The sequence below is a fragment of the Meleagris gallopavo genome, chromosome 1, assembly GCF_000146605.3.
Source record: "Meleagris gallopavo isolate NT-WF06-2002-E0010 breed Aviagen turkey brand Nicholas breeding stock chromosome 1, Turkey_5.1, whole genome shotgun sequence".
Taxonomy (NCBI): Eukaryota; Metazoa; Chordata; class Aves; order Galliformes; family Phasianidae; genus Meleagris; species Meleagris gallopavo.
This window is the reverse complement of record NC_015011.2, coordinates 24,160,412-24,188,285: the sequence shown is the minus strand read 5'-3', so window position 1 is coordinate 24,188,285 and position 27,874 is coordinate 24,160,412. Positions and strand designations below refer to the sequence as shown.

Genomic DNA, 27,874 nt, shown 5'->3' with positions numbered 1-27,874 from the left:
GGGGGACGCTTAGCGGCGAGCCGGGGGTAGAAAAGGCTCCTCCGGCCCTTCCTCCATCTCCGCTTCCCCTTTCCCGGGCCTCCAGCTCTCCCCAGGGATGGGGCCGTGCCTCGGCCTGGCCCCCGAGCCGGGGTGCCCTAAGGGAGGAAGGGTGTGGAGCGAGGAAGGCTTTCTCGTTTCCTATTAAGCGGCAGCAGCGGGGGAAGGCTGAGGTCGCGCATCAGAGGTTCGTGCTGCCCGGGTGTGTGTGTGTGGTCTCTGCTTGTGGCCGTGGGAACTCTTCCGGCTTCAAGCAGGTTTTCACAGGACATCTCTGAAGGAGCAGCATGTATTACAAGAGCTCCGTTACCAGCACTCCCTGCCTTCCCCTCGGAGCCAGTTTCATGGCAGCTGCCTGCTCAGAGCTGGGCTGCGGTGCTTCATGTGCACGGCTCACATCTTCACATAATGCACAGTTTTATGCATTTCTTTCAAAAAAAAAAAAACAAAACGCGGGTTGTCATGGCAGCAGAAGCTTTGAGGTGACTTAAGTGTTGGAGGCATCAGAAAAAAGAAATGCTTCAGACTTCTCTGAAGTTAGAAGATAGGCGTCCAAAATATTGTTGGTTACGATAAGGTAGATTCTCTGTACTTTTCTAGGTTGACAGGGCTGTGTTTCAGAGCTGAAGAGGTGTTGGTGGGCCAAGATGCTGAGTGCATGGATCTCCACTTTCTATTCCCAGCCACAGGTTTTGAGATTGGTCCTCTATCTGGTTCACATTCACATGTGTTATATGTGGCAGTCTGTGATTGTATTCTTTCTAGAACATACAAGTAACTTTAATCCACTTGATAGAGTATATGCCTGAACATGCTGAGTCTGCAAGCTAAGATCACAGGGCTGGAGGATGGCTAAAGTTAGCAGAAACCTCAGGGTTCACCTGCCCCAAGCAGGTTACCAATGATCACATCCAGGCTGCTTCTGAAAATCCCAAAGGAGGAGTAACCTGTGCCAGCACTCAGCCACCCACAAAGAGCAGAAGTGCTTCCTTCCTTGTGCCAAACAGGACTTCCTGTTTCAGTTTGTTCTTATTGCCTCTTGTCCTGTCAAATAACATAAGGTACAGTGACGCTTTCTTCTTACCACTCTGTGAGCTGAGAAGCAGTGCCTATGCTTGAGTGACTGATGAAGTTAAGTTCTGAGCTTTCTTTTGTCCTTTAATTGCAGTTTTTCTTTTTTCTCCAAATTGGTGCAGACTTTCTGGAGGCTCCTCTTGCCTTCCTATAATTGAATAAAGTCAGCATTTTTTCATTGCAAATTTAAATTGATTTGTCTACCCATTTCAGTCTTCTATAAAATTGATCATTCTACATGATTGCAGTTTTCCAAGCCTGACTGTATATTTATTGGCAATAAAACAAAGATGAATAATGCTGCAAGCTCATGGAAAAGCAAATAAATATCCATCCAGATCTTGTGATACCTCCAGATTTTAATTTTTCATGGAAGAGGCATGTGGATTAGTTTTCATGAATCTGAACCTCTTAGAAGGTTTATCAGTGTTATATATATCTCCATGCTGAAATAAGCATTCACTGTGTTCTGTGGCTCTCACTAGTGTTTGGAGAAGCTGTTTATGGACTTATATTTGACTCTGACACGTAACTTATTTTAGATAGCCTTTTAGCAATGCTTTTGAAAGCATGGATGTATTTAAGTTGTGCTATCATTTTACAACAAAAATTATACTGCTTAAAAACTATAATCATTTTCTGATGATATTAAACTGATAAGTTTGTGCACTCTGAGTTAACTAAGTAGAAGATATATTCAGTTTAAAGCATTTGGGGGATCCGAGTTACTGTAAAATGAAGTGGATAGATTTGCCTTGTACTGAGCCACTAAATGAATACTGCATAAGGAATGAAACTTAGAAGTGCAAATACTTCGTATACATATCTATCTTGAATTTCTTCAGTTTAATTCATTCCTGATGTCTCAACTAACACTTTCTGTGAATGATAACAGATTTTTTTTTAAGCTAACACTTATGAAGCTAGACAAGATTTTTCTTAAATGCTGAGTTTTAGGAGCTAAAATAATGCTGCTGGGTAGCACATGGAAAGCACATACTTCTCCCTCATTTAACAGGGACTGTAATGTAAATCCAGAAGGAATGGTGGGCGGACAAACATTCATTTTCACAGGGAATAATCGTATTGCTTCTTTGTGTAACTTTCTCCCTTTATACAAAACAAAGGCCATCAAAGGCTGACATAGACAATGGTGATGCTATGGGAAATTCTGATAGAGATGTAGCTACAGTGAGGGATTCAGTGATATCACAAGTTATGAATTGTGCTTGGTTTGTGTCTTCCTCTGTGTGCAGGCAGGAACTGTAAGTGCTGCAAAGGCAGAAAGAAGTGCGTAGTTCGGGTAAAGGAGCTCTAAAACCAAGGAAGGAGAAGAGCAATTGCGAGAAAACATCATTTCCCTGTGCAGGATGGTGTATCATAGAATTGTTTGAGTTGGAAGGGACCTTTAAAGGCCAACTAGTCCAACCTCCCCTGCAATGAACAGGGACACCACAGCTAGATCAGGTTGCTCAGAGCCCCGTCCAGCCAGGCCTTGAGTGTCTCCAGGGGCAGGGCACCCAGCAGCTCTCTGGGCAGCCTGTTGCAGTGCCTCACCACCCTCATCATAAAAAACTGTTCTTATATCCAGTCCAAATCTCACATTTTTTTTAGCTTGAAACCATTTTCTGTTGTTTTGTCGCAACAGACCCTGCTAAATAGTCTGTCTCTCTTTTTGTAGCCCCTTTTCAGACACAGGAAGGTCGCTCTCAGGTCTCCAAGAGCTTTGTGTACTCCTGGCTGTACAGCCCCAGCTCTCTCAGCCTGTCCTCAAAGGGGAGCTGTTCCATCCCATGGATCACCAAGGGCTGTCCAGTGCTAAAGACAGCTTCTTTGAGACACAGTGGTTTGTGGTGTTCTGTAGGTCTCTAAAAGTTAAGAACGTTTCAGTTAGGTGGAAAAAGAAAATATTATGTTTATCTTTCAGTCTATAAATAAAAATTAGATGTGAGAGGTGGAAATACTGAAGTCCAGATCTTTTAAGAGAGACAGCAATGGAAAATCATCACTTTCCTTCACTTCAGAGGTAATCTGTCCTCTGATTAAGTCTTGAATACAAAATTATTTATTTATCCAAGATATTTGAAGTAGGGGTTTTTTTTAAGCTCAATAACCATTTTATGCAGTGTAGTTATGTTTCAGTTCCTGTACAAATTGTTCTACCTGTGGCTATGTCAAACTGATAAGCATATATAAGAATGTTTTGTTTTGTTTCAATGAGCTTATTAGTGTGTATATACAAATTGCAATTTATTTACATGACTATAAGCAGTGCTTAACAGAAGGGATTGTTTTCATTGTAGAAGATGTATTTGTTAATGTAAATACTTGTTAATAAATAGCAGCACAAACAAAATAGGGCTCCAACTGTTTGAATCCGAAGGATGTTCTGTAGTCAGCGCCTTTTGGCGACTCACCAGGATGTGTTTGCTGTAGGTTTTTTGGTCTTTTTTTTTTTTTCCTCAATGTAAAACCCTCTCACCACAAAGCACAGGAGTGAAATAGCCGTGTTGACGTTGAGGTAGCCTGAGAAAACAGAGATGTCTTTAATGAAGAAAGGGGAGAGTATTGATAGGAAGGTAGAAAACATCACGATGTTTTTTAATGCAAAAATAGCTCACATTCCTTAAAATGCTGAGCATAAAAGTACATGTATTGTCAAACGTGGGATCAGAAAGGAACCCCGCCTCTTTCAGTAAGGTTATGCCTCAGTAGACCTACTTGTTCAGGGAGGCATATTGAGTAAGGTGGAGTTTAGCAGTCGGCCAACTGGCTGGAGGTAAAACAAAACTTCCCTTCTGATGAGGAAATGGTCCCATTTGTGAAAATGAACCCGCTTTGCTGCCATGTATTTCCTGGTACGTTCGGTAACTTGACAGCTTTTTGAACTAGGTGTGAAAAGCTGCAAAGCTGAGTATAAATATGCTAGCAAAACTCTGCAGTGGAATTTAGAGTAGTTAAGGAAAACTCTTTTCTTTAGTAAATGCTTTGAGATTAAAAAAATCTAAGCCAGTTAAATGCATTGTCTTGTGTCAAGGCTTCCTATGTCGGCAGCAGAGCTCCCTGTGCAGGAGCAAACCCACCCATGAGCTTAAAAGCATCAGTAGGCTTTTTTTAAAGATAGTTATTCCTTTTAAAATAATCTGATTTTTAAATGCTGATGTTTAGTAAGTCCATTTGTGCTCTAAATCATTTGTTTTGGAAGGATCTGAAATCTTAACTTTCGGAACTGCCTCAAATGAGACTTGGAGGCTTTAGAAAATGAGGATCAGAACATTTTGGAGTAGAAGCAGGATTTTAATAGTCAGCTATGTGCTATAATTGCACAATAATCCATAACTGAAGGTGATGTTTTGCAGGTATTCTAATGTTCTTTCTTTCTAGTTCATAGAATGTATGTCTTGTAGTACATTAAAGATGTAGCTTTGCTAACCTGTCTTGCAGGGGAACCTTGTGAGCCCCCCCTCCTGTTCTTGTTGAAGCTCTGAATGGAACTAGGAATGCTGTAGCGTGTTCCTGTGGCCGACTGAGAATCTTTTAATAATTGAATGTGAAAAACACTCAAACAGTGACTGAATTAGCGTGTGTTTAAGTTATCACATTATGGAGACAGTCTCATTGTCACAGTTAATATCTTTCCATGAGTGAAACAGAACAGAAGTTTGTAGAGGGAGTTGCTATCCTACACATATGAGGTTCAACGTAATGGTTACCATTTGATAACATTTTGTGACAATTCTTTAATAAGAATGAGGAAGTTGAGAGTGCATCTCAGACTGCTGTGTAATTCTGAATGTGGCAGCCTTCCCAAGGCTTTTGTATGTCCATAGCTGAGACAGGGAAATGAGTTAGTGTGACTTAGAGGATGATTTTTAAAAATGCATCTTTACTCTTGAGGTCAAAGGACAGAATCAAAACTGTAATCATTTTATCTGTATGAAAATGTTGAAAAATTGATCATTTACTGTATGTATAACTACAAATAATAACTTTATTTATTTGTGGAGTGGTACAAGCTGGAAGAAACTTCTGGAGGTATCCCAAATGCTGCGTTGTCCAAGCAGGCCAGCTCAGATCAGGTTGCTCAGGAACTTGCCCTTTCAGATTTGGGTACTGCTGAGGATGGAGGCTGCACAGTCTGTGGGTAACCTATTCCAGTGTCTGACAGCATTCACACTCAGAAACTGTTCAATGACAGTTTCTCATGTGGCTGCTTGTCTGATCCTTATTGTTTATTTTCACTGCGTGTCTCCATAAAGAGATGACGTAAAGCAAACTTGCCTGCATTCTAGACAGTTAAAAAAAAAAAAACCAACACCACCAACATCTGAGACTTGAAGATGCATACAAATGAAAGCTGTTATTCTAAATCAAGGTGATTTCTAAAACTGCAATTCCTATTTTCTTTTGTTATGAACAGTTTGAGGAGACTGGATGCTTACACGCGTTCTGACCGCGTCGTGGGCTGTATGTATAAGGAGTGCCACCTCAGCACCATCAGAAGCCTGGCTCCTGCCTTTGTGCTCACACAGCTCTTGTGGAAACTTGCTACGCAGGGAACCTCACCAGTTACATCTATAAGGTTAAAAAGAGAATTACCCCAAAATAGAGGAAAGTGGTAGAACAAATTACTGGCTAATCCAGCAGTACTTGAAATGGGAGAGAATGATCTATGATCTATGATGTGGTAGATGAAGCTTTCTATTGCTCAGCAGCAGTCATCAACCTAAGTTCTGCTGTGAAATATCATCTTTCTTTGATTTCATTTCTGCAAACCAAAGAGGAATGAGGTAAAAATTCTAACCACAGTATATGGCAAATCATTATATTTTTCTCAGACAAAACTGTATAAAACTGAGTTTTAGTTTCTGAAAATGAGGTTTTTAAAAGTTGGAACAGCTTAAGCAGAAATGAAAGCAGATTTTTCAGCACATGGAGTTGTTGTTTCTATTGCTCAGTAACCAGCTTTCAAAATGCAAGGCCCTTCAAATACTTGCTTCTTAATTTGACCGAGTGTTAAAATTTCAGAACTGCAAATTAACTTTGAGAGATAATTTTAAGGCACTGGAGTAGCAGGGATGGATTTGGGTATGGGTAAGGTGGCATCTCAGTCTGGGAATAGGTCAGAGCAAGTTCTGCCCTTCTTCCTTTTTACTTCCCACTGCTCTTGAATCCAGGCTTGGTATCCTTGGAATAATTAATGTTAAATAATGAGCTTGAACTAATAGGAAGGATCACTTCAGAAATGTAGGTTTTACAGTGGATGAATATTCTGCACATGTAAACAAAGGATTTGTTACGTTGTGATGGATGCTGCTCTGCAGCAACTGCTGAGAAAGAGAGACCTGGTTGCTTGCATTGGGCTGGCAGAATGGTGTGGGGAGATGGCACCACCATCTTTTGTGTATGTTTGGTTAGCCATGCTGTATGCTTTTAACTTCTCAAACAAAAGTTAAGAACTTTGCTTTACAATAAATGTAAGATTTCACGGCTGTTTCAGTTCTCTAGGAATGACTTGCAAGGAAATGGTGAGATTTTTATGGATCAGATAGATATCAAATAAGCATCAGAAGAATACCTTGCTGTTTGCCTTCTAGTGATTGTTGGATAAGAGCTAGCTGTAAACCTATGGTCATATCCTTTGTCAAATCATAGGGGGGTTGTGCTAGCTCCTAGCTGGCTGCCCAACATATTTTGCTTGCTGGATTTGTTAAAAATGTTCAGGTTTAATACTATGTTGAAGTGTGCAGTACCAAAGAATAAGTTTTGGTGATGCTTTGAAGCATGCTGAGTGCTTTGGAACACCGGTGTAGTTTCCTGAGAGCGGGACTAGATGCAACCTTATTGGACACACCTCTATTTTTCAATTTGCTGTTGTACTCAAAGAGCTGTCAGAAGCATGATGCGTACATAAAAAGCTGGATTTTGTATAAATCCTGAACCTGAAATGTTCTTAATTTTTTCAGCTGTTTTGGTAATTTCCTGGTTGCTCATATGTGTGAGCTTTCAAGCGCAAACCTGGAGAAAGGACTACAGAAAAAATAAATTGGAGTAAAACCACTGCAGGAATAATGTTCTGCACTACAAGTTTGGGGCATGTGGTGCCATCAATAGTTCTGGAATCCCTTTTGTATGTATGTGGTTTTCCTAGCCCATTTGTTCTCTAGCTGACTACTGGCAAGACACAGGCTTTCAGAGAAATACGGGTGCAGGCAAAAGATGATATATTCAACTCCCTGTAGTTTAATTAGCAGTACTTTTTTTTTGTTAACAGACTTTAGTAACTGATGGCGATGGCTGAAGTTTCAGGTTGACATTGATGGTTTAAGGTTTACAAACAAAACATGTTTTGCTAAGTTCAGTACTGTTCTAATGTTTCCGAATTAGTATATAGGAAGTGGATGACATTACAGGGTGAAAACAACCAACACCTTTCAAGATGGTTATTTTTTGTGAAAATAAATTTCATCATCTGAGTCAGTACTTCAGATAGGACTATTACCTGAACTGACTACTACTGACTACTATCTGAAGTACCTCATATTGTCTCATTTTTGACTAGGATTTACTTTTTTCACTACTATGAAGAGCTAGTAGTGCTACGTGCTATTAAATAGTTGTGTATTATTTTTAAAAATTCCATTTTTAAGTGAAAGGATTTATTCAAATCCAATATGATACGATGTTTTTGTCCCCAGGGGCTGACTTAGATTGATACAAGGATCTGTTCCTTTTCTCTTCATTGTTTCAGTTTACAGAATTTCTAACTTGCTAAACGGATTGAGGAAAATATTTGTTCTACAGATTTACTGCAGCTTCAGGCATCAATATGAAGGAAATGTCTGTTCATTTAAAGCGTTGGTATGGAATGTGCCCCTCCTTTCCTGTGCCACAGAGCCACATTTTTGCAGTTCTCTTCCTCAGCTCTCTCGGAAGAGAAGTTAATTGAACGCCATAATGCATTTTTTCAGTTGAGGTTGGAAGCAAAGCAGTTGCAAACCTCATTTTCATATTCATCTGCTCCCTGCCACCAAAGGCAGCGAAGCCTTTGCTCCGTGTCTCTGTGAGATGCTGCAGATATCAGAATGCTTCTTTGCTATTTGGAATCATACCCATGAATGTGAATTTGTTTTCTTGAGATGCTGAGGAGATGTTTGCTGCCCACTTGGGGTAATCCCTTTCTCACACGTTCTCAGAGCTTGTCTGGCCCTTTGAAAGCTTATTCACCTCACCAATCTGCTGGCAGCAAGAAGCAGCAATTCTCTGAAATCCTTACAGGGAAGGAATTGATTGCTGTGTTCTTGCCACCTTGTACAGCCATTTTTTGCTACATCAGTTTACTTTTCTGAATGCTCACGTAAGTAGACAAGCAGTGCTGATAGAAAGGAGTTTGTAGATTGGGTTCGTGGGGCACCCAGGTGAGAGGGGATGGAGATTATTTCTTTTGGTGGTAACAGCACAGCAGATCAGTTTATGCCACTTGCAAAATACCCCCAGATCATATTTATTTTAAAAGATTTATCATAATTGCTGGTGGAACATTCTGAGGAGTATCCAACCCTGGCATTTAATTAACTGAAGCTAGTGAGTTCCAAGTATGTACCTTTCTAAAGGAAGCCAGTTGCTTTTTTTCGTAGTTGTTTTAAGCATTGAAGGATTCACGAGCTCAGCACTCTTTTGATGTTTGCAGTACTGACAGCTCATCAGCCATTGTGTCTTGTAAGTGATTTCTAAGGTAGCTGATTGACCTTTGGATGTAGCATAATATACTACATTTCTCAGTGCAAAGTGAATTTTACTTGGTACAAGATACCAGAGCACTCTTGTTCATTGGACAGGAGTATCATGAGAAAAACTGCCTTGGATGAACTCAAAACATGAGACTGAATCAAACTCAGAACTTGATAGAGCTGGCTGTCTTCTGTTCAGTACCACTCTCAGTAGTGCTGACAGGATCTCTGACTGACTTGCATGTTTTTGTCTGTGAATGACAGGTTTTTAGAGGATTGAAACTTCTTCATCTACTTGGAAATCTTAACAGTCAGCCTTCCTGCAGCTATGGGCTAGCTGTGGGAAGCCCCTCTAGCTGCCTGATAGAGCTCAATGGGTCAACACCAAGTCATTTGCTCAGTTGTCTGCAGAAAGGCTTCCTGAACCAGCAAGAACGGTGCCAGAAGGCATGGCAGTGGGCACCAGACTCTTGGGGCACTTTACTGCTCCTAGGGAAGGAACAAAGAGCTCCCTTCTACTAAATATGGCATCTCACCTACTTGTTTTGCCAAACATAGATTCACCTGTGAGTATGAGATTTGGTTTTACAGGGAAGTGAAGGCTCTCTCAGGAATATAAAATGCACGATGCGTGGTGCCTTATTCCTTGTGCAACAATTGCTGTAATTGCTGATAAAGGCAACTGCTAGAGCAAACTCTTCTCCTGTGATCAGCAACAATGGCTCTGTAGGGTTGGATTGGATTACCAAGGTTTTTTTCTTCTCCCACTCCACTGTTTTTCTTTTTTGGTTTGGTGTTCTTTTTTTTCTTTTTAAGATTTTATTTAAGAAGGTTTTAATATGAACCTCACTGTTTCATTTTAATTGCTGTAGAGCAGTAAACTTTAACCTGTGATGCATGCAGAGGAAGGGCGGGTCTCCCTGCTGCAATGAATCTGCAGCTGAACTTGCGATAAGTGATGTGCGGGAAAGAATAATGGCAAAGCATGTGGTTTCACAGCATATTGCTTACTGCTGTGTTCTTCCTCTGCAGTGTGGCTGTTCACTGAAGGAACTGTCAGGCTGCCTGACAAGAACAGCTGTAGTTCAGATAAGTTAAAGGGGAAAAGATAAAGGGGGGAAAAAAAGAGAAGCTAACTGAAGTTGTAATGCCTTTCTTTTTGTCAGGTGTACCCTGGCTGATGGCTGGGAATGAGCATATCTCACAGCAGAGCTGACATTGTAGCATGGCGTTGTGAGAGCCCTGCATGTCTGAGCGTGTACTCATGGCCATATATAGGCACATGCAGCACAGAAGGTTGGGCTTTTTCAACCAATGTCAGCTTCCGATTTGCCAGAAACAGGAAGAGTGGTTTGGGGGCATTTTAAGTCACGGCGTGTGACTTTAAATTCAAACAGACTTCATGGTGTGAGTGTGGAAAAGGTGAAGAAGGAGGATTTGTCTGTGTACCTGAGTGATGGCGTGCCTTGGGAGAGATTGCACTGGAAACAAAGGCAAAAGGATGAAAGCAAAACACTGTTCAGTAAATGACTGCTTTGTCCTTGTGTAATCTGAACAAACAGCAAATACTGACATACCCAAATCTAGGTGCTTGTTTATATAACAACTGCTTCAATCTCTAACAAGACAAAGTATGGCCTGATAGCCACACTCGTTGCCTATAACAAAGCTATCCTTTTCTCCTCCTTTTATCCCCTCAATCTGAATTTTTACCTTAGCTGCAATCGTTTTCTACATACAAATCAAGCTTTTAACTGATGTGCTGGGCAGTATTTGGTTTCACTTGCACTGAGAGATTCACTCTTGCTGACTCTTATTTACTGATCACAGACTGCATTTCAGTCTGCACTGTGAATTCTGATCTACATGTGGAAATAGAGAGCATCTGCAGCAGGGGATGCTTCTCTTCATAATGCTTAAGAAGTTGTGTTCCCTTACAGTGTGTGTATTGCTTGTCCAAATTAATCCTCAAAGCTGAAGCAAGTCGCAGAAGCCTTTAGGAAGATGTATTTAGATTGGTTTTCTGCATTCAGTTAATTAAATACAGTAAGTGTGCATTTGAATGCAAAGAATGATAGTAAAAGCTGCCCACAAGAGTTGTTTTTTTGTGAACCACTGATCATTAGAACTTCTGAAGTTTGCAATTTCTTGCGAGCTGTTCAGAAGATTTCTAACTAAAACAGTGACTGTAAATCTAGTCTTGGAAACTACAGCAGGAAAACATTGCTATGATGTTCTAGATGATGTTTTGGGAAAAAACTAGAGTAACGAGTTGAGACATGTAATGTATTTTCTCAGTTCTGACTACTTGAGATTTTGAAGGAATTCTCAGTTATAACCTGGATTTTTGCTTCTCGCTGCTATTTGTATGAAGTGCTCGTACTTTGTGCCAGCCTGCGTTTCTCTTGAATGAAAAGTGTTTGTCCCTCAGACTTTAAAATGCTGTGTTCTTTGTGTTCTGACGGTGAAATCAGTTCTGATCAGTTTGTAAGAGTCTGGGTGTCTCAAATAACTGGCATTGTTCACAACCGTCATGCATCCCTCTAGGCTTTAAAGAAAGCCCTAATTTCCTACCTGTACTCTGTTGCACTTGATGTTTTTTAGCTTACTGCTGTGTGTTACAAGTAACGTACTTTTGCTGTATCTCTATCCTTTTTTTCTTTTAATTATTTGTCCTAACCCACCACTTTTCAGTTGTCTGCTCCGGTGTTGTAACTCGTGCTTCCTAGGGCGGCACCTGAGCCAGTGGCTTCTTGTTGCCAAAAGGGGGGGATGTTGAGCTCGGTGAGGCACGTGGGAGCGCAGTCATTTCTGCTTTAGTGTTAGGCTGGCTTCGGAGCACAGAGCGTGTCTTTTGGGAAGGACTCTCTGGCAATAGAGAATCCCTAAGTGACCTTCAGGTCTTGTGTGTCAGCTAAGAGTACTGGATAAGTATTGGTAGTAAGTTAATTTGGTTTAACTACTGAAAAAAGAGGTGGATTAGCTGTAATAGAGCTCCTTTTGCGTAGGTAGGTTAGCAACATACAGAGAGCAGTTGACTAATAAGACAGCAGGTTTCTGGCTTCTGCAATCATGAGTGTTCCTCACACATCTTGATTTGCACATCGGTGATTATTTAGAAACTGGTGTCTATGATGAATTGCTGCACTAAAGAGAGTCATACTGAGGAATTTAATTTACTGCTTAGTGTTCATTGAAAGCAATATCTTGCTTAGTCTGTCCTGAGGAAACATGTTACTATTGATTTCTTCTGGATAGATATAATTTATACTACAGCAAATCTAACAATAAGAAGAAAAGCAGTTTGTACTGGTAGCAAAAAAAAAAGCAAAATCAATGTAGCATTGTCAGAACAACTGAAAACAAGGTATTACTTGGGTTGTAGTGCAGATTTCCTATATGACATTGCACATATTTGCAGCTTAATCCACATGGTTATTTAAAGTGCAGTTTGAGCATCCAAGTTTTCCTTAATCTTGCATTGTTAGCAGCTGCCCAGCCCCAGACTGCACCCTGTGTTTCAGAGCTCAGGCTTTCTCTGGAAATCTTGCCCCTGAGCGTGCCCAGAGCTGGCCCAGCCATGCCCAGGGTGAGCAGGCCTATCTGTGTTCTGGAGTCAAGTCAGAACCTGCGAACTGCCCCCTCATCCAGCACAGCTCCCTAGCTGGTCCTCGGTGTGGGCCCAAAGTCCAGCTTCATCCCAGGCTCTGTTAATTGGTCGCTTGATTAAAATGCCCTGGCAGAAGAGCCCGGAGCTCACCTTGCCGTTCTCCATCTGGAGCAGCCCATTAAGGCAGTTCCTTAGCTGGGTGTCTGTGCTCTGCATTGGTTTGGTCTGAGCATTGAACTACACACAATACGGGCTGTCCCTGCTCCTGCAGGGTGGTGGAGCAGCGTGCCTTCACTGGGGAGAAGCACCCAGTCTGCTGGCTGGGGTGATCTTTGGCTTGTGCAAATGGAATTAAATTCCTTTGTGTCAAAGAAGGCAGTTGGGTTTATCTGGGCGAGTGCTTTAATAAGCTGCCATAAAACAAGGCACTCCCACCTAGCTGCTTTGTCTCTTTCGATGAAAGAGTAAGCCCTGTGGCACTTATCTCACTATAATGCAGAATATGCGTTTACGTGCAAAGAGGAGTTCTGACGTATGCATTTGAAGCAGCAGATAAAGGCTGTCAGCAATCCAAAACACGGCATTCAACTGAGACAGCTGAGACCTGGCTGCCTTTTCATTTCACAGAATCACAGAATCGTAGGGGTTGGACTGGACCTCCAGAGATCATCGAGTTCAACCCTCCTGCCAAAGCAGGTTCCCTACACCAGGTCGCACAAGTAGGTGTCCACATGGGTCTTGAATATCTCCAGAGAAGGAGACTCCACAAGTTCCCTGGGCAGCCATTAGCATTTCCATTAGCAGCTCTGACTTGTGCAGTGAGCAGGAAGCCGCTTGGCGAATCGTTTGGGATCTGCTTGAGTTTGAACTCCGCTGATGAGGCAGCAGCCATGTGCTTTCTCAGGACACTCAGAGCTTGAATCACCTCTCCTGGAGGTGACTGGAACCTGGCTGAGCACTGGGTTTATCATCAACCTGAACAATAGTAGATACTTACGGGTTGATTCAGGAGCTTGTGCAGGCTCAGACAGTTGCTTCTTCAGTTTCATATACCTGTAAACATCTAAATGTAAAGCATTTTGTGGTTGTTTAGGTATTTGTCAGTAAAGTACGTGCTTCACAGACTTCTTAATTTCAAACAGAAAGACCAAACAGTGCAGAAACTGCATCTCCTAGATCTTTATCCCACAGAACCATAATTGAAGGTGTTAGAAATGGGAAATACGGTTCAAGTCACTAGATTTGAATAGCAACATCATGACAAGAATGAGAGATGGCCTTGAATGTCTCCTCAACTTAGATAGTTGTAAATTACAAAGAGTAGGATCTCTTGTCAAGTTAGGAATCCAACTTTTGTTTATTTGTTCTGCTTGTTCTTAAGAGCTTAAAGGGGAAAACAACAATGAAAAACAGTCAGCGGAGGGACACTGTATGAGTAAGGTAGTACTTCAGCCATTTTCAGGTTGGTTGTTCCATGGTGAAGAAAGCAGCTTTGTGTTCCTCTGGCAAGCATGTGTCTGCAGCTGTGCAGTGCAGCAAGCCAGCTCGGGGGACCGGTCTGCAAAAAAGAAAGATTACCTTCCTGATTTTGCTCACTGTGCAGTTGTGTAAGTGCTTGTGCAAGCATAGGTAGAGAAAAAGCCAGGGCAAGCGTGCATACTTTGAGTGGAAGTGCTGACATTTGCTGTGTTTCGAGTGCAAAAAAGTTATGGGTGAGGTAATGGCTCGAGGTTCTCGGGTGTTTTTCTTTGGGGTGGGGAGTTGTGTTGTTGTGTTGTTTTGTTTTGTGGGTTGTTGGTTTTGTTTTGTTTTGTTTTTTAACTTCTGTCTCCTTCTGGTTCTATCACTTGTAATCATCTCTGTCCTGGTGAGATGAAACTTCATTTTCTGTGTTTCTGATAAAGAGCAGTGCAGTGTGAATGAATTAGTGAAACAGGAATTGTGTATTTTCGTGTCTGGTCATTGAAGTTATCCAGCTTTTCATCATCGGTGTGAATAGAAATAATTACAACTCTATAAAACCACGTTATTTTTTGTCTTGTAGGTGCGTATAGCAGCAAAATTCATAATTCATGCTCCTCCTGGGGAATTCAATGAGGTTTTCAATGGTAAGTGTCTTTCTGCTGCATGTTTTCATTTAAGGCAAAAGCGTATTGCTGATTGCTCTCCTGAATTTCATGTAGCTTAGTTTTTTAGGAGCTCACTTGCTGTAAGAGCTTTACAATCCTGACTCTGTAGCATGCAATATAAGCTTTGCAGTCATAAGGCAGCTTGGAGTTTAAATGCAGTAGTGAGAACCTACTAGTTCTCTTTGTGATGTGAGAATGAGCCTGCTTTCTGTTTCTGTTCAACCATGGTTTAACAGTTGTGTTCTTTTACAAGGCACACACTCCTACTTCAGCAATTTACAATTATATTTTTCAATAGAAATCAAAGTAAAATTAAAATGGCTCTGAGTATCATTTTGAATAGTTAACCTTGAATGTACAAAGGAATACTGCTTAAAGTGTGGAAAGAGTATTAATCCCCTGCAAACATTTTAACCCTTAAGTTATGGCATCCTACATTTTACTGATATGTAGGTAAGCTGTAAGGAGACTTGAAATTAGTTTCCCTCTGCTATTAATTCCTAAGCTTTATCTAAGATGCTATTTTTCTTTAAAACTTGTTGCATTTGTCCTGTGCATACATTGGTAGCTGTAGCCTACAGTAACTCAGATGCTATTTAGATAAGGAAGTAAGGTGAGTACACTAAACTTCTCATGAGTGACAGGAGCTTAAATTTGTTAAGGAATGTAATGAGAAGTATTTTGTTCTTCAGTTAAACTGTGAGTAGGTAATTAATACCTGAACATAGCTTGTAGTGTACTTGTGAAATGAACTGCTGGTGAGCAGCTTGTGAGCAGAGATCTCTGAAAGCAAATACAATTTCTTCTTGCAGTGCTGCTAACACTGCTATTAAGCCAGTTCGTAGTTACAGCTCCCTGCACAGTAATGCAGCTGCGTGTTTGATGACACACAACAACACATTTGATCATAGATGTTTAGCCAAAGACTTGAGTGTTAGAGTGCTAAGGATCAAAAGCATTTACATGCAATTCAGACTGACTTCTTTGACAAATTCCTTGACTGTTACACAGCTACAGGGTATGGCTTGTATCTTCTTAACCAGATTGCATTGGAAGGAATCCCGTTTCAGTAGTGCTTTTCTCATTTAGTTCAGTCAAAATTAGAAAATCTGAAGCAATGGATTTTTCTGCCTAGTTACTTAGATGGTCTGGGATGGTTTGGGTTTTAATTGTTTTGGAAAGTTTGTTGCCATTTGTTATGTGAGTGGAACAAATCTTTGAATTAAGTATACTTCTGTGTTATAAACATCTCCTTTCAGATGTTCGGTTGCTGCTTAATAATGACAATCTTCTCAGGGAAGGAGCAGCCCAGTAAGTACCAGCTGCCATGTACTCAGTTGCATGAAAGTCAGTTCAGTAAGGCTTCCCCTGGCAGTAAGTGATTTGTTTAAAAAGATCCTTTTGCAAATAAAACCCTATTGTGAGCATTGTGCATCTTTGATTAAGATGCATCATTTTGGCAGCGAAGAAATCAGTGTTGTATCCTGATGAGTTGGAACAGCTGCTTTTGAAATGGGAGACCTGGATTTTGGAATTTGTCTCTGCATTTTTGCATTTTGTTTTTAGTTTATTGGTAAATGCTGCAGACACTAGACCTGTATAAGTAGGGAAGACCTTACTTTTACATGAAGACATTATGCCCACTGTATTTCATACCAGATTTAATTTCCTCTGTAAGAATAGAGATGCCTAATTGAATAGGAAGAAACTCAGTGGAATTTACATTTTCTGTTCTTTCACTTTCTGTGGGTGTCTGTACGAGGTGACTTTTGAATGTGAATCATTGTGTAACGATTGGAATAGCAGTATCAGTGCCGAGTGAGTCAAGGTGAGCCCGTATTTTAGGGCCTGCTAAATAATGAGGCAGTAATAAATTTCTTGCTTATCATCCAGATTATTAGCTATTGTTTTAAGTCTCTTACGTCTACTAAGGAAGAACGATTGTGCCTGATGCAGGTTTTTGGTGTTTTTTCCCTCTTGTAGTGCGTTTGCACAGTACAACTTGGACCAGTTTACTCCAGTAAAAATTGACGGTTACGATGAGCAGGTATGAATACACTGACATTCCTTACATTTTTTTTTAAAGATGTTCTGGTATTGGAACATACCTCGGAAAGCAAAAGAAAGGAAATACATCTTCTCTACTAAAATATAGATGTTATGGTCCACCGGTGGTACCAGTTCAGTAAGTTAATCTCAAGAGCTTGCAATTTCATTGTGTGTTATTGTCTGGTATTCTGATTTGGAGCTGTAGGAGCTGCTTACCTGTAGTACTTGAAGTCACTATAGACAGGAGAGAAGAACTTCTTATTGCCTTTTGTTTCAGTAACAGGGTAGCAATCTGGATTTTGATTCTGTGTCAGTGCTTCCTGTTAGCTTCTTCCTCCCTTAATGTACATGCGTATGTTGTTTAAAATGTGACTCTTTCAGGAATCTTCAGTTAAGTGTGCACTGAAATGCACAATTGTACAATTTGGCGTGATATTTTTTTCCGTCTTTATTTTATACTAATACAATTAACTGAAATTTCATAATACAGGTTTTGATAACAGAACATGGTGATTTGGGAAATGGAAAATTTTTGGATCCCAAGAACAAGATTTCTTTTAAATTTGATCACTTAAGAAAGGAGGCTACTGATCCTAGGCCCCATGAAGTTGAAAATGCCATAGAATCCTGGAGAAATTCAGTTGAAACAGCAATGAAGGCGTATGTGAAAGAACACTACCCAAATGGTGTATGCACGGTAAGTACTAAGCTATCTAACCACTGAACTATTGGTGTAGCATAGAATTAAAAATAAAATAAAATGCTCTCAGTAGTGCTGTCATCCTTTACTGTATTCTATGAAAAGTATGAGGAAAAACAGAAGAGTACCACCAGTGGCACTGCTGTAGGTATTATAGATGGCTCTGAAGATGAGATTTTCTGCTTCAGGAATGTGTCTTCTTAAAATTTATGATGCCTTGTCTTAGTTTGGTTTCTGTGGATATCTGCAAATTAAATTCCTAACATCAAGTCAATGAAAAAGTTATGTAAATTCATTTTATTCCACTTCCATATGTGTGGATTTTATCTCTTGTAGATAAAAATTTAAAATGAAATTGTAACTAACTTGGTGAAGAAGGAGCATAGTTGGTTTCAACTGTGAAGAATTATTCTTCACAGGGGTTTGTTAGGGAGATCAGGGAAAGCTTCAAATGTTTAATATTTCAGCAACTACCAACACATGGCTACTATGGGTTATATTTCTATTTTAGTCCTTTCATAGAAAAGGCTTGAGACCTTCTGTAGATGCCTGCAGATTGGCCTCATTGATCCTGGATACCTGGTAGATTATTTAAAGAAGTAATAAACAAATATTGCATGAGATACAAATATCTGCCTTGGTTTGGCTTACTGACAAAACGGTCAGTAAAGCAAACTGGTTTTCTCTTCATCACTCATTATATATAAAAAAATGTATAGTATAAAATATATAAGATGTATATTTAAAAATATATAAAAATTCTTACCACCAGCATCACTGGGTTCTGCAGCTTCTTGAAATAAAACTCTAGACTTAAATAGCATTTGATTTGCTGTTAGGAACCCTGTGACTGTTTTAAGTTTGGCAAGCTGATCTGTGGATAGCTGTCCTGGACTTTGTATTAACCTGATGGAAAATTAATCTAGTGAAGAAATGAATATTCATTTCCTGATTGAACGTGATGAATTGGATTCCTGTATAAGTCAGATGAGTGCCCAAGTTTTTCTGATTTTTAGTATATAATCATATTTTATGTACTGAGTATTATATAAGAATCATACTGATTGTAAAATAGAATTTCCCAGTTAATTGGGGTATACAGTAGGACTGGGTATCGCTAAGCAGTTTGAACGAGATAGCTGAAATAACTCTGCTTTTTTCATTTCTAACTAAGGTGTATGGTAAAACAATTGATGGACAGCAAACCATTATTGCATGCATAGAGAGCCATCAGTTCCAAGCAAAAAATTTTTGGTAAGTTTTTGTGTGGGTACAAATACAGTGAAATACAGCACATGAAACAGCTGCACTATTGGCATTACACTGATTATCCTAACGTCAGACAAGTGCATGTACACCATTCATGTTTCCCTACCAAGCTTTTCTGCCTGTACTAGAGAAATCTTTGAGTGCTCTGGAATCTATACCTAGCTGTAGGAGAATTGGATCTCAGAGTATTGAAACTTTCTTCTTTAAGTGCAGACAAAGCAGGAATCAAGATGTGGCCACAGTACCATCCTGACACAGCTTTAATCTACTAACCTTCTAACCCACTAACCTCCTAGGTAAAATGAAAGTGTCTAATTTACAGGGAAGAAATCAGGTGAAACTACAGACTACAGTCTCCCCATACAGATGTTTGAGACTCCTTTAAGGAATTATGCAAGATTACTGAGTTTGTTTCTACTGGATGGAAAAAAGTTACTCTGGAACAGAAATTGTAGGAGAGCTGAAAGATTTAGAGTTTCAGTAGTAGCAGACAGTCTTGCTACTTTAAGGTTCCTTTCATTCCATTTTTTGGTAGCCTGCTCTGAAATGAATTTGGCTGATCCAGCAAATTTTCTAGGTCCTGGAAAGAAAAAAAGATCAGTTATATGTGTATACTAATAAAGAAGGAAAGAACACTAAAGCCTTTAGATATTTTCAGAAGCTAAGTCCTGTTGTTAAAAGCTCCTTACTAATAGATGTCCTTGGTCTTCATCCAAATCTTGGATAAGTATTCCAGGAAACTGTTTTCCTCATGACTGGCTACAGGCTGAATATTTATGATTTGATAGACATTGTGCATATGTAGTTCCACTGGGTATTTTGTTCTTTTCTTTTGACTGACTGTTGTATATTTTATTGTTTTTGAAAGGAATGGCCGCTGGAGGTCAGAATGGAAGTTTACAATCTCCCCTTCAACCACTCAAGTGGCTGGCATCTTGAAAATTCAGGTATGTTTATCCTGAACTGTTTCCTGATGAATGAAGTATCCAGTTATCAGGAGAGACTTAGGCCAATGCATTTAAATATTTCAGGAGAACTGGGGAGCCCAGGAAGCCAAAGAGAGAACAGTTCAGTTAAGTGTTAGCCACTTGACTGCGTATTTGCCTCCTTCTTGCAAAATACTGTAATGATTCTGTGGACTTCAGAAGATGCGTTTGTCTTGGATGGGCATATAGCTATTTCAGTTTTGTACCTGTTTCCTGTACAGTGAGCCAGTAGAAACTTGAATTCCACATTACATGGAGAAGCTTCTTTAGGGCAATCCCTTTCTGAAGGAGGGATTTTTTTCTTAAGTGATAGTAGCTTTTTTTTCACGTTACCCACCTTGTTGTTTAGAAAGATAGGAACCTTTGGTTTGAGTCATTCTATTATCTGAGATTTTTGAATTTAGATCTCTTTCATTATGAATTTTCCCTTTCTGTTGGCTCTAAGGCATTCAGAAATATGTTTTCCAAGCAGGAATGCAGAATTCTTGAAACAAGAGCAAGTCTGACTGTCATGCGGTAGGCAGACGAACTTGGCTTTCTGGATTGGTTCCCTGGAATGTGTACACATATTTTGCAGGAGGTTATTTAAACATTTCTGGGATCAGGGACTAGAATTTTACTGCAGCCTGCCTTTCAGTGTAGGAGGGCTTTTTGGTTCGTTTGGGTTTTTTTGTCATTTTTTTTTCTTTTACTAGATGTAAGCCAAGCTCTCTTTTCCTGCTCTTTCTGCACCCTCAGTAACTTTTGCACTGATCTTACTGCTCAGTGACTTGATTTCAGAAGGAAGATGCACCAGAATATTCTCAGTGTGAGGCTTAGTATGTTCTTCTGTGTTGTGGTAGCTGTGTTCAGACCTACCCAAGCAGGGGCCTGAATCTGATTTCCCACTTTGGGCCAACATTCTGTAAGCTAGAATGATATTCAGAGTGTGGACAATTGTTACTATATTGTTACATGAAAATGATCATAGGGTACTTCTAGACCTGCTGAGACTTCGGAAGAATCCAAATAAACTATCACTTAAATCTGTCTTGCAACAAGACACTCATTTTGTCCACAGCGTTCACTTCAGGTTAAATGTCTAGGAGATTTTCCAGAACAAGCAGGCATTTATCTCATTCTGGGAAATCTGTGAGCAAACAGCTGTGTGATGCTTTGCTGCCTGCAGGATTAAATGACAACTGAAAGTAGCCTGAACAGGGAATTGAGTTAAATGTGCATTTCAAGCTGATTTGTCCTTTATGACTATCTTGTATAATTAATCAAGACGTTATTTCTGTTTATTAAAGTGCATGTTTTGGGAAGCAATTAAAAGTTTGAGCTTTTTGCTTGCTTAGGACATTCCTATTTTACTACAGAATGCTGGATTCTGTTTCAAAGTTTTAGAAATTTTGTTTAATTTCTGCAATGGATACAGAAGTACCTTGAGTGCTTTAGTTTAAGGAGTGAAACAGGCTTCTGGATTATAAACTTAGTATGTCTTTAGTCGATTGGGGAACCTTTATGACAACAATACTGCCATTGCCTTGATTCTGATAAGGTCTTTCCTAAGTACCTTGGGGGAAATTCCAGCACCACCTGTGTTCTGGTGTCTTATTTACTGTTAAGGTCACATATATGATCTTCTTTTTTTCTTGTTCTATTAATACATTCCAATTTAAGGGAATCTTAACTGTCTTAACCTGTTTCAGATTTAATTTTCTTTTAATTACACAAGGTGAATACTGTGCAACAGCAGTGTTTTACTAAAGTCCCTTTGGTGCTTGATGTGCCCCAGCTGTGCATGGAAAACAATTGATAAGTGTGTTGGTGACTGATTTTATCTGTTATATAATCTGTTATTCTCATCCCTCCTTAGTTAATATTTCCAAGAGGTTCTGTTCATAAACATCATCCTTGTAGTCTTCTGAACCCAGATGTAGCATTCTAGAAGGATGTCAGCAGTGAGGTATAGTACAGAACAGTTAATTCTCATATTTCACTTGACATAAGAAATCTCAGGATTAGATTTGACTCTTCATCCCTGTTAAATCCCTGTTAGGTCTGGATGTTTGCTAAGAATATAACTTGGTGAGGCAGGTATTTGTGCTGATATTGACTTTAGAGCACAGGGGAGATTTGAACCCTCTCCAGTGGATCATGGCAGAGAAGGCCAGATTATACCTCACTGGGTTCTCTTGTTTCATTGGAAGGGCTCATAGTTCTGCACTGAGTAAGCACTTCTCACCTCCGAGGAACTGGATTGAAAAAGACTGATAGAAGTTTCAGCCTGTGATGTTTGATTTGAAAATAAGCTAATCTTATCCTTAGGATATTTTCTGTTGGAAAACAAGAATTGGAAAACATAATTTCATATATGCTTCTGATTTTTCAAGTTCTCTGATAGTTGCATTAGAACCTGAATGTTTTCAGTTCCTTCTCTCCTTCCCAACTGAATTTAGAACTAAAGTTAGCTTGAATAGAGTTTTACCACTTACCTCCTCCTGTAGGTAAGGATATGCAAGGAAGTCGTTTGTAGAGTTAACATTTCAAATGTAAATAAATTTCATTCTGCCTTACTACCTTTCTCAAACTTTGTATTGAATTGCTCCTTTGCCTACACGTGTACCTGGTTTTGTTTTGAGCTGTACCTAACAGAGGGAGATATCAAAAACAGGCAGGTGAAGAAAGGGAAGCTTAGTGTTGCGTTATTCCTGGCACACAGTTTGAGCAAAGCTGGAAAGAAAGGAACTTCAGTGTATCCTGAAGCCTTGCCAAAGCTGTTCTCATGTTAAATATATCGTTACCACTTGAAGAATTTTTAGTGAAGTTATCATGTTAAGTAGCAAGTTTTCTACTTCTTGTTAATCAAAGCCTAAGCTTCTTTAAATGAAATAGTTCTTGAGGCAATCAACAGCAAAATATACTAAATTTAGTAGCTTCTTCAGTGTTCCCTTTCTAAAAGTATTTAATTTCTACAACATTTTGATTTTCATGTATGATGACATTCTGTGACATTTAATGAGTTTTTTGTCTAATTTTCTGTAGGTTCACTATTATGAAGATGGTAATGTTCAGCTTGTGAGCCATAAAGACATACAGGATTCCCTAACAGTGTCTGTAAGTAAACTTTAGAGACCTTTATGTGTACACTGAAGTGACTTTTTGATTTAAAAACAGAAGCTAACTTAAAAAATAACTTGGAAATGTGAGGGCTAGTTTTCTTTTCTGTGTGAATGAGCATGAATATTCTAATCTGTGAATATTTTATATGTAATATTTTCTACTTCTATAACTACATTTAATAATTTTAAATTACTACAATTACATGTAGTTAATGCTAATTTAAAAATGTTTTGATTAAACATGTGCTTGCATGTGGCTTATATAAGCTAAATTCACTTTGTAGTTTTAATCAGTTTGCTGTCCTGTCTTTCTACCCCTGTGTTGTATTTAAATTTCAGTATGCAGAGTGTCTTATAGATTTAATTTTTGAGTATGAAGAAGGTTTGAGTTATAATAATCCACTTTATTAGTGCAGCTTCTAGGAGATCACCTGTAGTCCTGCTTTGTTTGTGGCAATGTAACTGGTATGCTAAAAACTAGGAAGCAAAGGCTGCCAGTTGAGAAGCAGTAGTGAGTACTTTTCCTCCATTTCCTCCCAGTCTGTAACTGGTGCTTTCAACATCACGGTTTTCCATACAAAAAGCTCTTTCAGAGATGCTTCAGCTTGAGAAGTACTAACACTTCTGGAGTTTAAAGTTTCCTTTCCAAGTGGATATTTGTAGCAATGAGAAGCACAGGGTTGAAATAAAAGTTGTTTGGAAATAGTAGCACAAGTGTCCTTTAGGAGTTGGTATTATTGCAAAATGATCTGCTACTTTTGAAGTTATAATCTTCTTGCTTGCTGGAGGTGATATATACAGGTGGTAAGATTTCATCCTGGAGTGTTCCTTAAAAAAATTAAGCCAGAGAACTTAAACTGGTAAAGTGAGATTTTAAACATGAACATTAGAAGTATTTTAAAGATAAAGACTAGTAGTGACCCTGTGGATCTCAAAACCTTAGTTCATCAATAGAGAACATTGTTCATTAATATAAAGCAAGGCTTGTTGGCTTTTCAGATGCAATAGCAGCATAGAGAGTGGTGCCAAGAGATAACACTTCTGTAGCTGTAGATATAAAATTACTTTTCACCCCCTAAGCAAAGAGATCTGTTTAGTCTTTCATTCAACCAAGGGATGTTTCAGAAGGAACTGTCTGGAAGAAGGTCTCATTTCAATAGCTTTTGCTTCTCTTTCTATTGGAAGTAACTTAATCCTGTTCTGCAATTTAGAAGACCAATGAGTAGAAAAACATCTTTTACATAACCTTCCTGTCTCCTAATAGAACAAAAGCGAGTATGCTGCTGGTTACCAATTTTTAGCCATAGCTAAAGCCTTCAGAGCGGGTAGAGCTTCTTATCTCACGCAGACAGAATGGTAGAATAAAAGGAGCCCTGATGACTTCTTTTTTTGTTGTTTGGCAAAGAAGCGATTTTGTACGGCAATGGGCACAAGTGAAAGAAAGAAGTGAAAAGTTGTCTTTTTGCTGGAACTATGAATAATTGTAGTGAGGGTTGCTTTTTTTCCTCTAGTTTTTCTCTGAGCCTTTGAAATCATTGTCTCGGTTCACTGAAAAGTCAAAGGCCTTTCATCCTGCGTTCTTCTGCTTGCTCTCTAGCACCTTTGTCTCTTTCTGCCTTGTTCAGGAGCACTTTCACAGCTGCTAGATGCAGTTTCTCTGAAACTTTGAAGCAGTTCTACTTGAGCCTGCCATAGCTTTTCTCCGGCCATGCAGTCCAGCCTTGCTCTTTTATTAGCACTTCTGTTGCCAGTGGCAATTAAGCTCAAAGAACTAACCCTCTGGAGGCAAAAGGGATTGCATAGGACAAAATCATGTCTACCTTTTCAGCTGCTGCTGCAGATGTCCCTTCAGGAATGTCCCCAAGACCCAAGTTGAAGGTTTCTAAATTTTTGAACACTCCTTTCCTTCCTAACACCTCTTTCAAGCACTTCAGCTAATTTGCCTTCAGATTGACTGAAGGGTTGCTGTGTATTTTTAAAACAAACAAGAATTTACGTGCTTAAGGATGAGGCATCAAAACACTGCTATCAATCATGATTAATTTTGGAAATTGAGTTGTTGCATCCTCATTTTTGTGGTGTTTACTTGAATGTTTTTATGAGACTACATATAATTTGTGTTTCCTGCCTCAGCTGAGTTGCCTAATGTAGAATGCTCGGAGATGAATCATTTGTTGTTGTTGTTGTTTGTAGTTTGTGTATTTTTTGTTTAGCAGATGTTCATTAAGTTGTACTGGAGATAAAATGTTGATAGTGTTAAAACAAGCAAAGTATTGATGTTTAGAGACTTGTGTGTGCATTCTCATACTTACAAATGCTGTTCTTTCTTTGTCTTTTTATTCAAAACAGAGCTTTGAATCAAGGCGTTTTAATGAGCTCTGCAGTAATCTTTATGCTTGTTCCAGTTGAAATGCTCTCATTTTTTAACATCATTTCCTACCACAATTAAATCTAGCTTGATTCATGTAAATAAACCAGTACTGCTGTGTACCTCGTTGATTTGTTTCCTCATAATTTTAGCTTGTGCTCTGAACTCACACGATTAATTAAGGTGTAACAAGAAAGAATGTGACGTATATCTGTTGGATGAGTGTTGAGTTCAGCTGTGTTTTAGTCACTAAATGGTCATGTGTTCTCATGGAGTCTTCTGCAATCTCTCATGATAGTGGAATAAACAAAATGTAAGTAGTCTTCACAGAACCATGCAGTACATCCTGCCTGACTCAAATGCTCTTTGTCTAGAATGAAGCCCAGACGGCGAAGGAATTTATAAAAATTGTGGAGGCTGCGGAAAATGAGTATCAGGTGGGTTGGATAAAAACACCACAGCCATAATCAAACATTATCATATATTTAACCAGAGCTACTATTCTGCAATTAGCGACCTTGATACTAAGATTATGCCATTTCAAGTAAATACAAATAGATTGCATGCTGCCGTTAAATGTACCTTCCCTTTCCAAGCCTTTTGGTGATTGCACTCGCCTACATAATATAGTATAAGTCATTCTTTGAGAGCAGAAGATGAATCTCTGAGGTCCCCAGTGTGTTTAAATATCAGTGGTTCTGATCCCTTTCATCCCAAGTGCATTTCTTAAGTGGAATTTTTGTACAGATTTTGTTTGGAGGTGGCTCTTTTACACAGCTTTGCTAAATATGACTAAGCATTATGTATTTGAGTTAGTCATTTTGAAGTTAGAGAAGTACAGCTGTTCTAGATGCCCTTTGTAGAAGTGGTTTCATGTTCATTTAAGTCTTTAACATAAAGTGGATTTCAGACACCTCGTTCTGTCAGGTTGGAAAAAAATACTCATTAGTAAAATTGTACCAAATATCATATGCGTTATATTTAAGTCATGCTGTGATGTTGACTGACTCAGCCATCCCCCAGAAATAACAGTGGGAGACTTTGGTGTGTGGAGTTGATGTGTGAGTTAACTCTGATCAGCATTTCATTCATGTTGCTGATTAACCACACTGAGGTTTGCTGAGTCACCTGGCCTAGAACCAGGTTCATTGCATCTGTTGGACTGTCTTGTAGTTTCAATCTAGGTGTAACATCTTTTATTCATAAAATATTTCAATGTATTAAGCCTCTAACAGGCTATTCAATCATTTAACTTTATACGTAGCATCCTTGTTCTGTTTTTCATGTATCTTTGTATGACTTTGTGTTTAACAGACTGCAATCAGTGAGAATTACCAGACCATGTCGGACACTACATTCAAGGCCTTACGTCGGCAGTTGCCAGTTACCCGCACCAAGATTGACTGGAACAAGATTCTTAGCTATAAGATTGGAAAAGAGATGCAGAATGCTTAAAATGAACGTTGCATGACTGGATCATTTTAGTGTCCTTGTATAAAAATTAAATTAAAAAAAAATAACGAAAGGTATTTGGAACTGTCAAATCACCCAGTCAGCATGGGCTTTTGCCATTGAAAATCACTGTAAGTAGTTTGGTTAGAGCACAAAGCTTAGCTAATTGATCTTTTTTTTTTTCCTTTTCCTTTCTCTTCAAAGGGTTGCAACTTCAGTATAGCTGAGTATTTTCCTTTAAAGTTTCTGTTTTACCTTTATTTTTTTATAATGAAGAGACCATGCCTTTAGTTTCCGATTACAAGTTAAGAACAGTTTGAAAATATTTTTGCATATGATAACCCTTTCTCTTGCTTTCATGTGAAATGGACGACTTCCAAAATGTGCTGGATTCCCTGTGGAGATCACTAGTGTGCATTTCTAGGTCAAGGTCAACGTGGAGTTAGCAATAGGTGCTGTTGTTGAAATCATCTCCCTTTCCACTGTATGTTATCTTGGGGGAAAGCATTTTCTATCTTGTTTCAATCTTTGAGAATACTTATTTAGCGTTAACAAAACTTTTTTTTTAAGAAAAGGCCAAGGTCTAATGCTGTTTTAAGGTTTTGAAATTAAATAAAAGTACTTACTCCAGAAATCCACTTAATGCTTTGTTCCTGACGGTTACTTAAATGAGCTTAAATTCCATCTGCCCTTAAGTTTTTGTCATAAAGCCACAAGTGTATTATAACAAGGCATATTGTAATATATATATACAACCCTGTACTCATTACTATGTCTGTCTATTTTTTTTTCCTTGGATTGAAATGTACTAAAATTCATTGTGACATTAAAATGCAAATTTTCTATTTATTTGAGTATCAAATTGCTTCCTGACATAGCCTATTTTTGGCATTTATTTTTAGAGTGTTGCTAAAAACAGCCACAAACTTGTGGCCTGTTGGCTATTTTCAGTGTATTTGGAGATTTATTGTAGTATTGTCATCATTCATGGTTTCCACCCACTTCTAAGAAGCCTCTGCCTATGGAACTCTTTTTGAAATATGTATCTTATAGCTTCATATGGAAGAAACTGCAAGATAAAAATAACATGGTTTTTTTCTGGAGAATACTTTCCCCATCTGATAGATCTGATATTGGAAATGAATTTTAAAAGAAAAGGCAAAATTTGTTACAAATGATGTATTTCACTTCAGTGAATACATGGATTTAATTTTTAGTTGGATGACAGCCTATTCCAAAAGATGCTATGCGGTTCTGTGCGTACAATGGAAAAACAAACAGCTTCTTTTTTCTAGAAGTTACTTATGCAGACTCCAAAAAGTGAAGCGTACACAAGGGTTATATTTTTGTTTACTGCATGGTCC

The 27,874-nt window shown here is 39.0% G+C and overlaps 1 protein-coding gene across 1 annotated transcript; it reads left to right on the top strand.

Annotated features, from left to right (window-relative positions):
• Positions 1 to 671: 671 nt before the first annotated feature.
• CAPZA2 (capping actin protein of muscle Z-line subunit alpha 2) lies at positions 672 to 27,359 on the top strand. The gene is made up of 10 exons (XM_010706703.3): positions 672 to 728; positions 14,498 to 14,561; positions 15,842 to 15,893; positions 16,566 to 16,629; positions 17,122 to 17,328; positions 18,506 to 18,585; positions 19,469 to 19,547; positions 22,614 to 22,685; positions 25,433 to 25,495; positions 26,373 to 27,359. The coding sequence occupies exons 1-10, from the start codon at positions 687 to 689 to the stop codon at positions 26,511 to 26,513; spliced, it is 864 nt and encodes a 287-aa protein (XP_010705005.1). The 5' UTR covers positions 672 to 686; the 3' UTR covers positions 26,514 to 27,359.
• Positions 27,360 to 27,874: the final 515 nt, after the last annotated feature.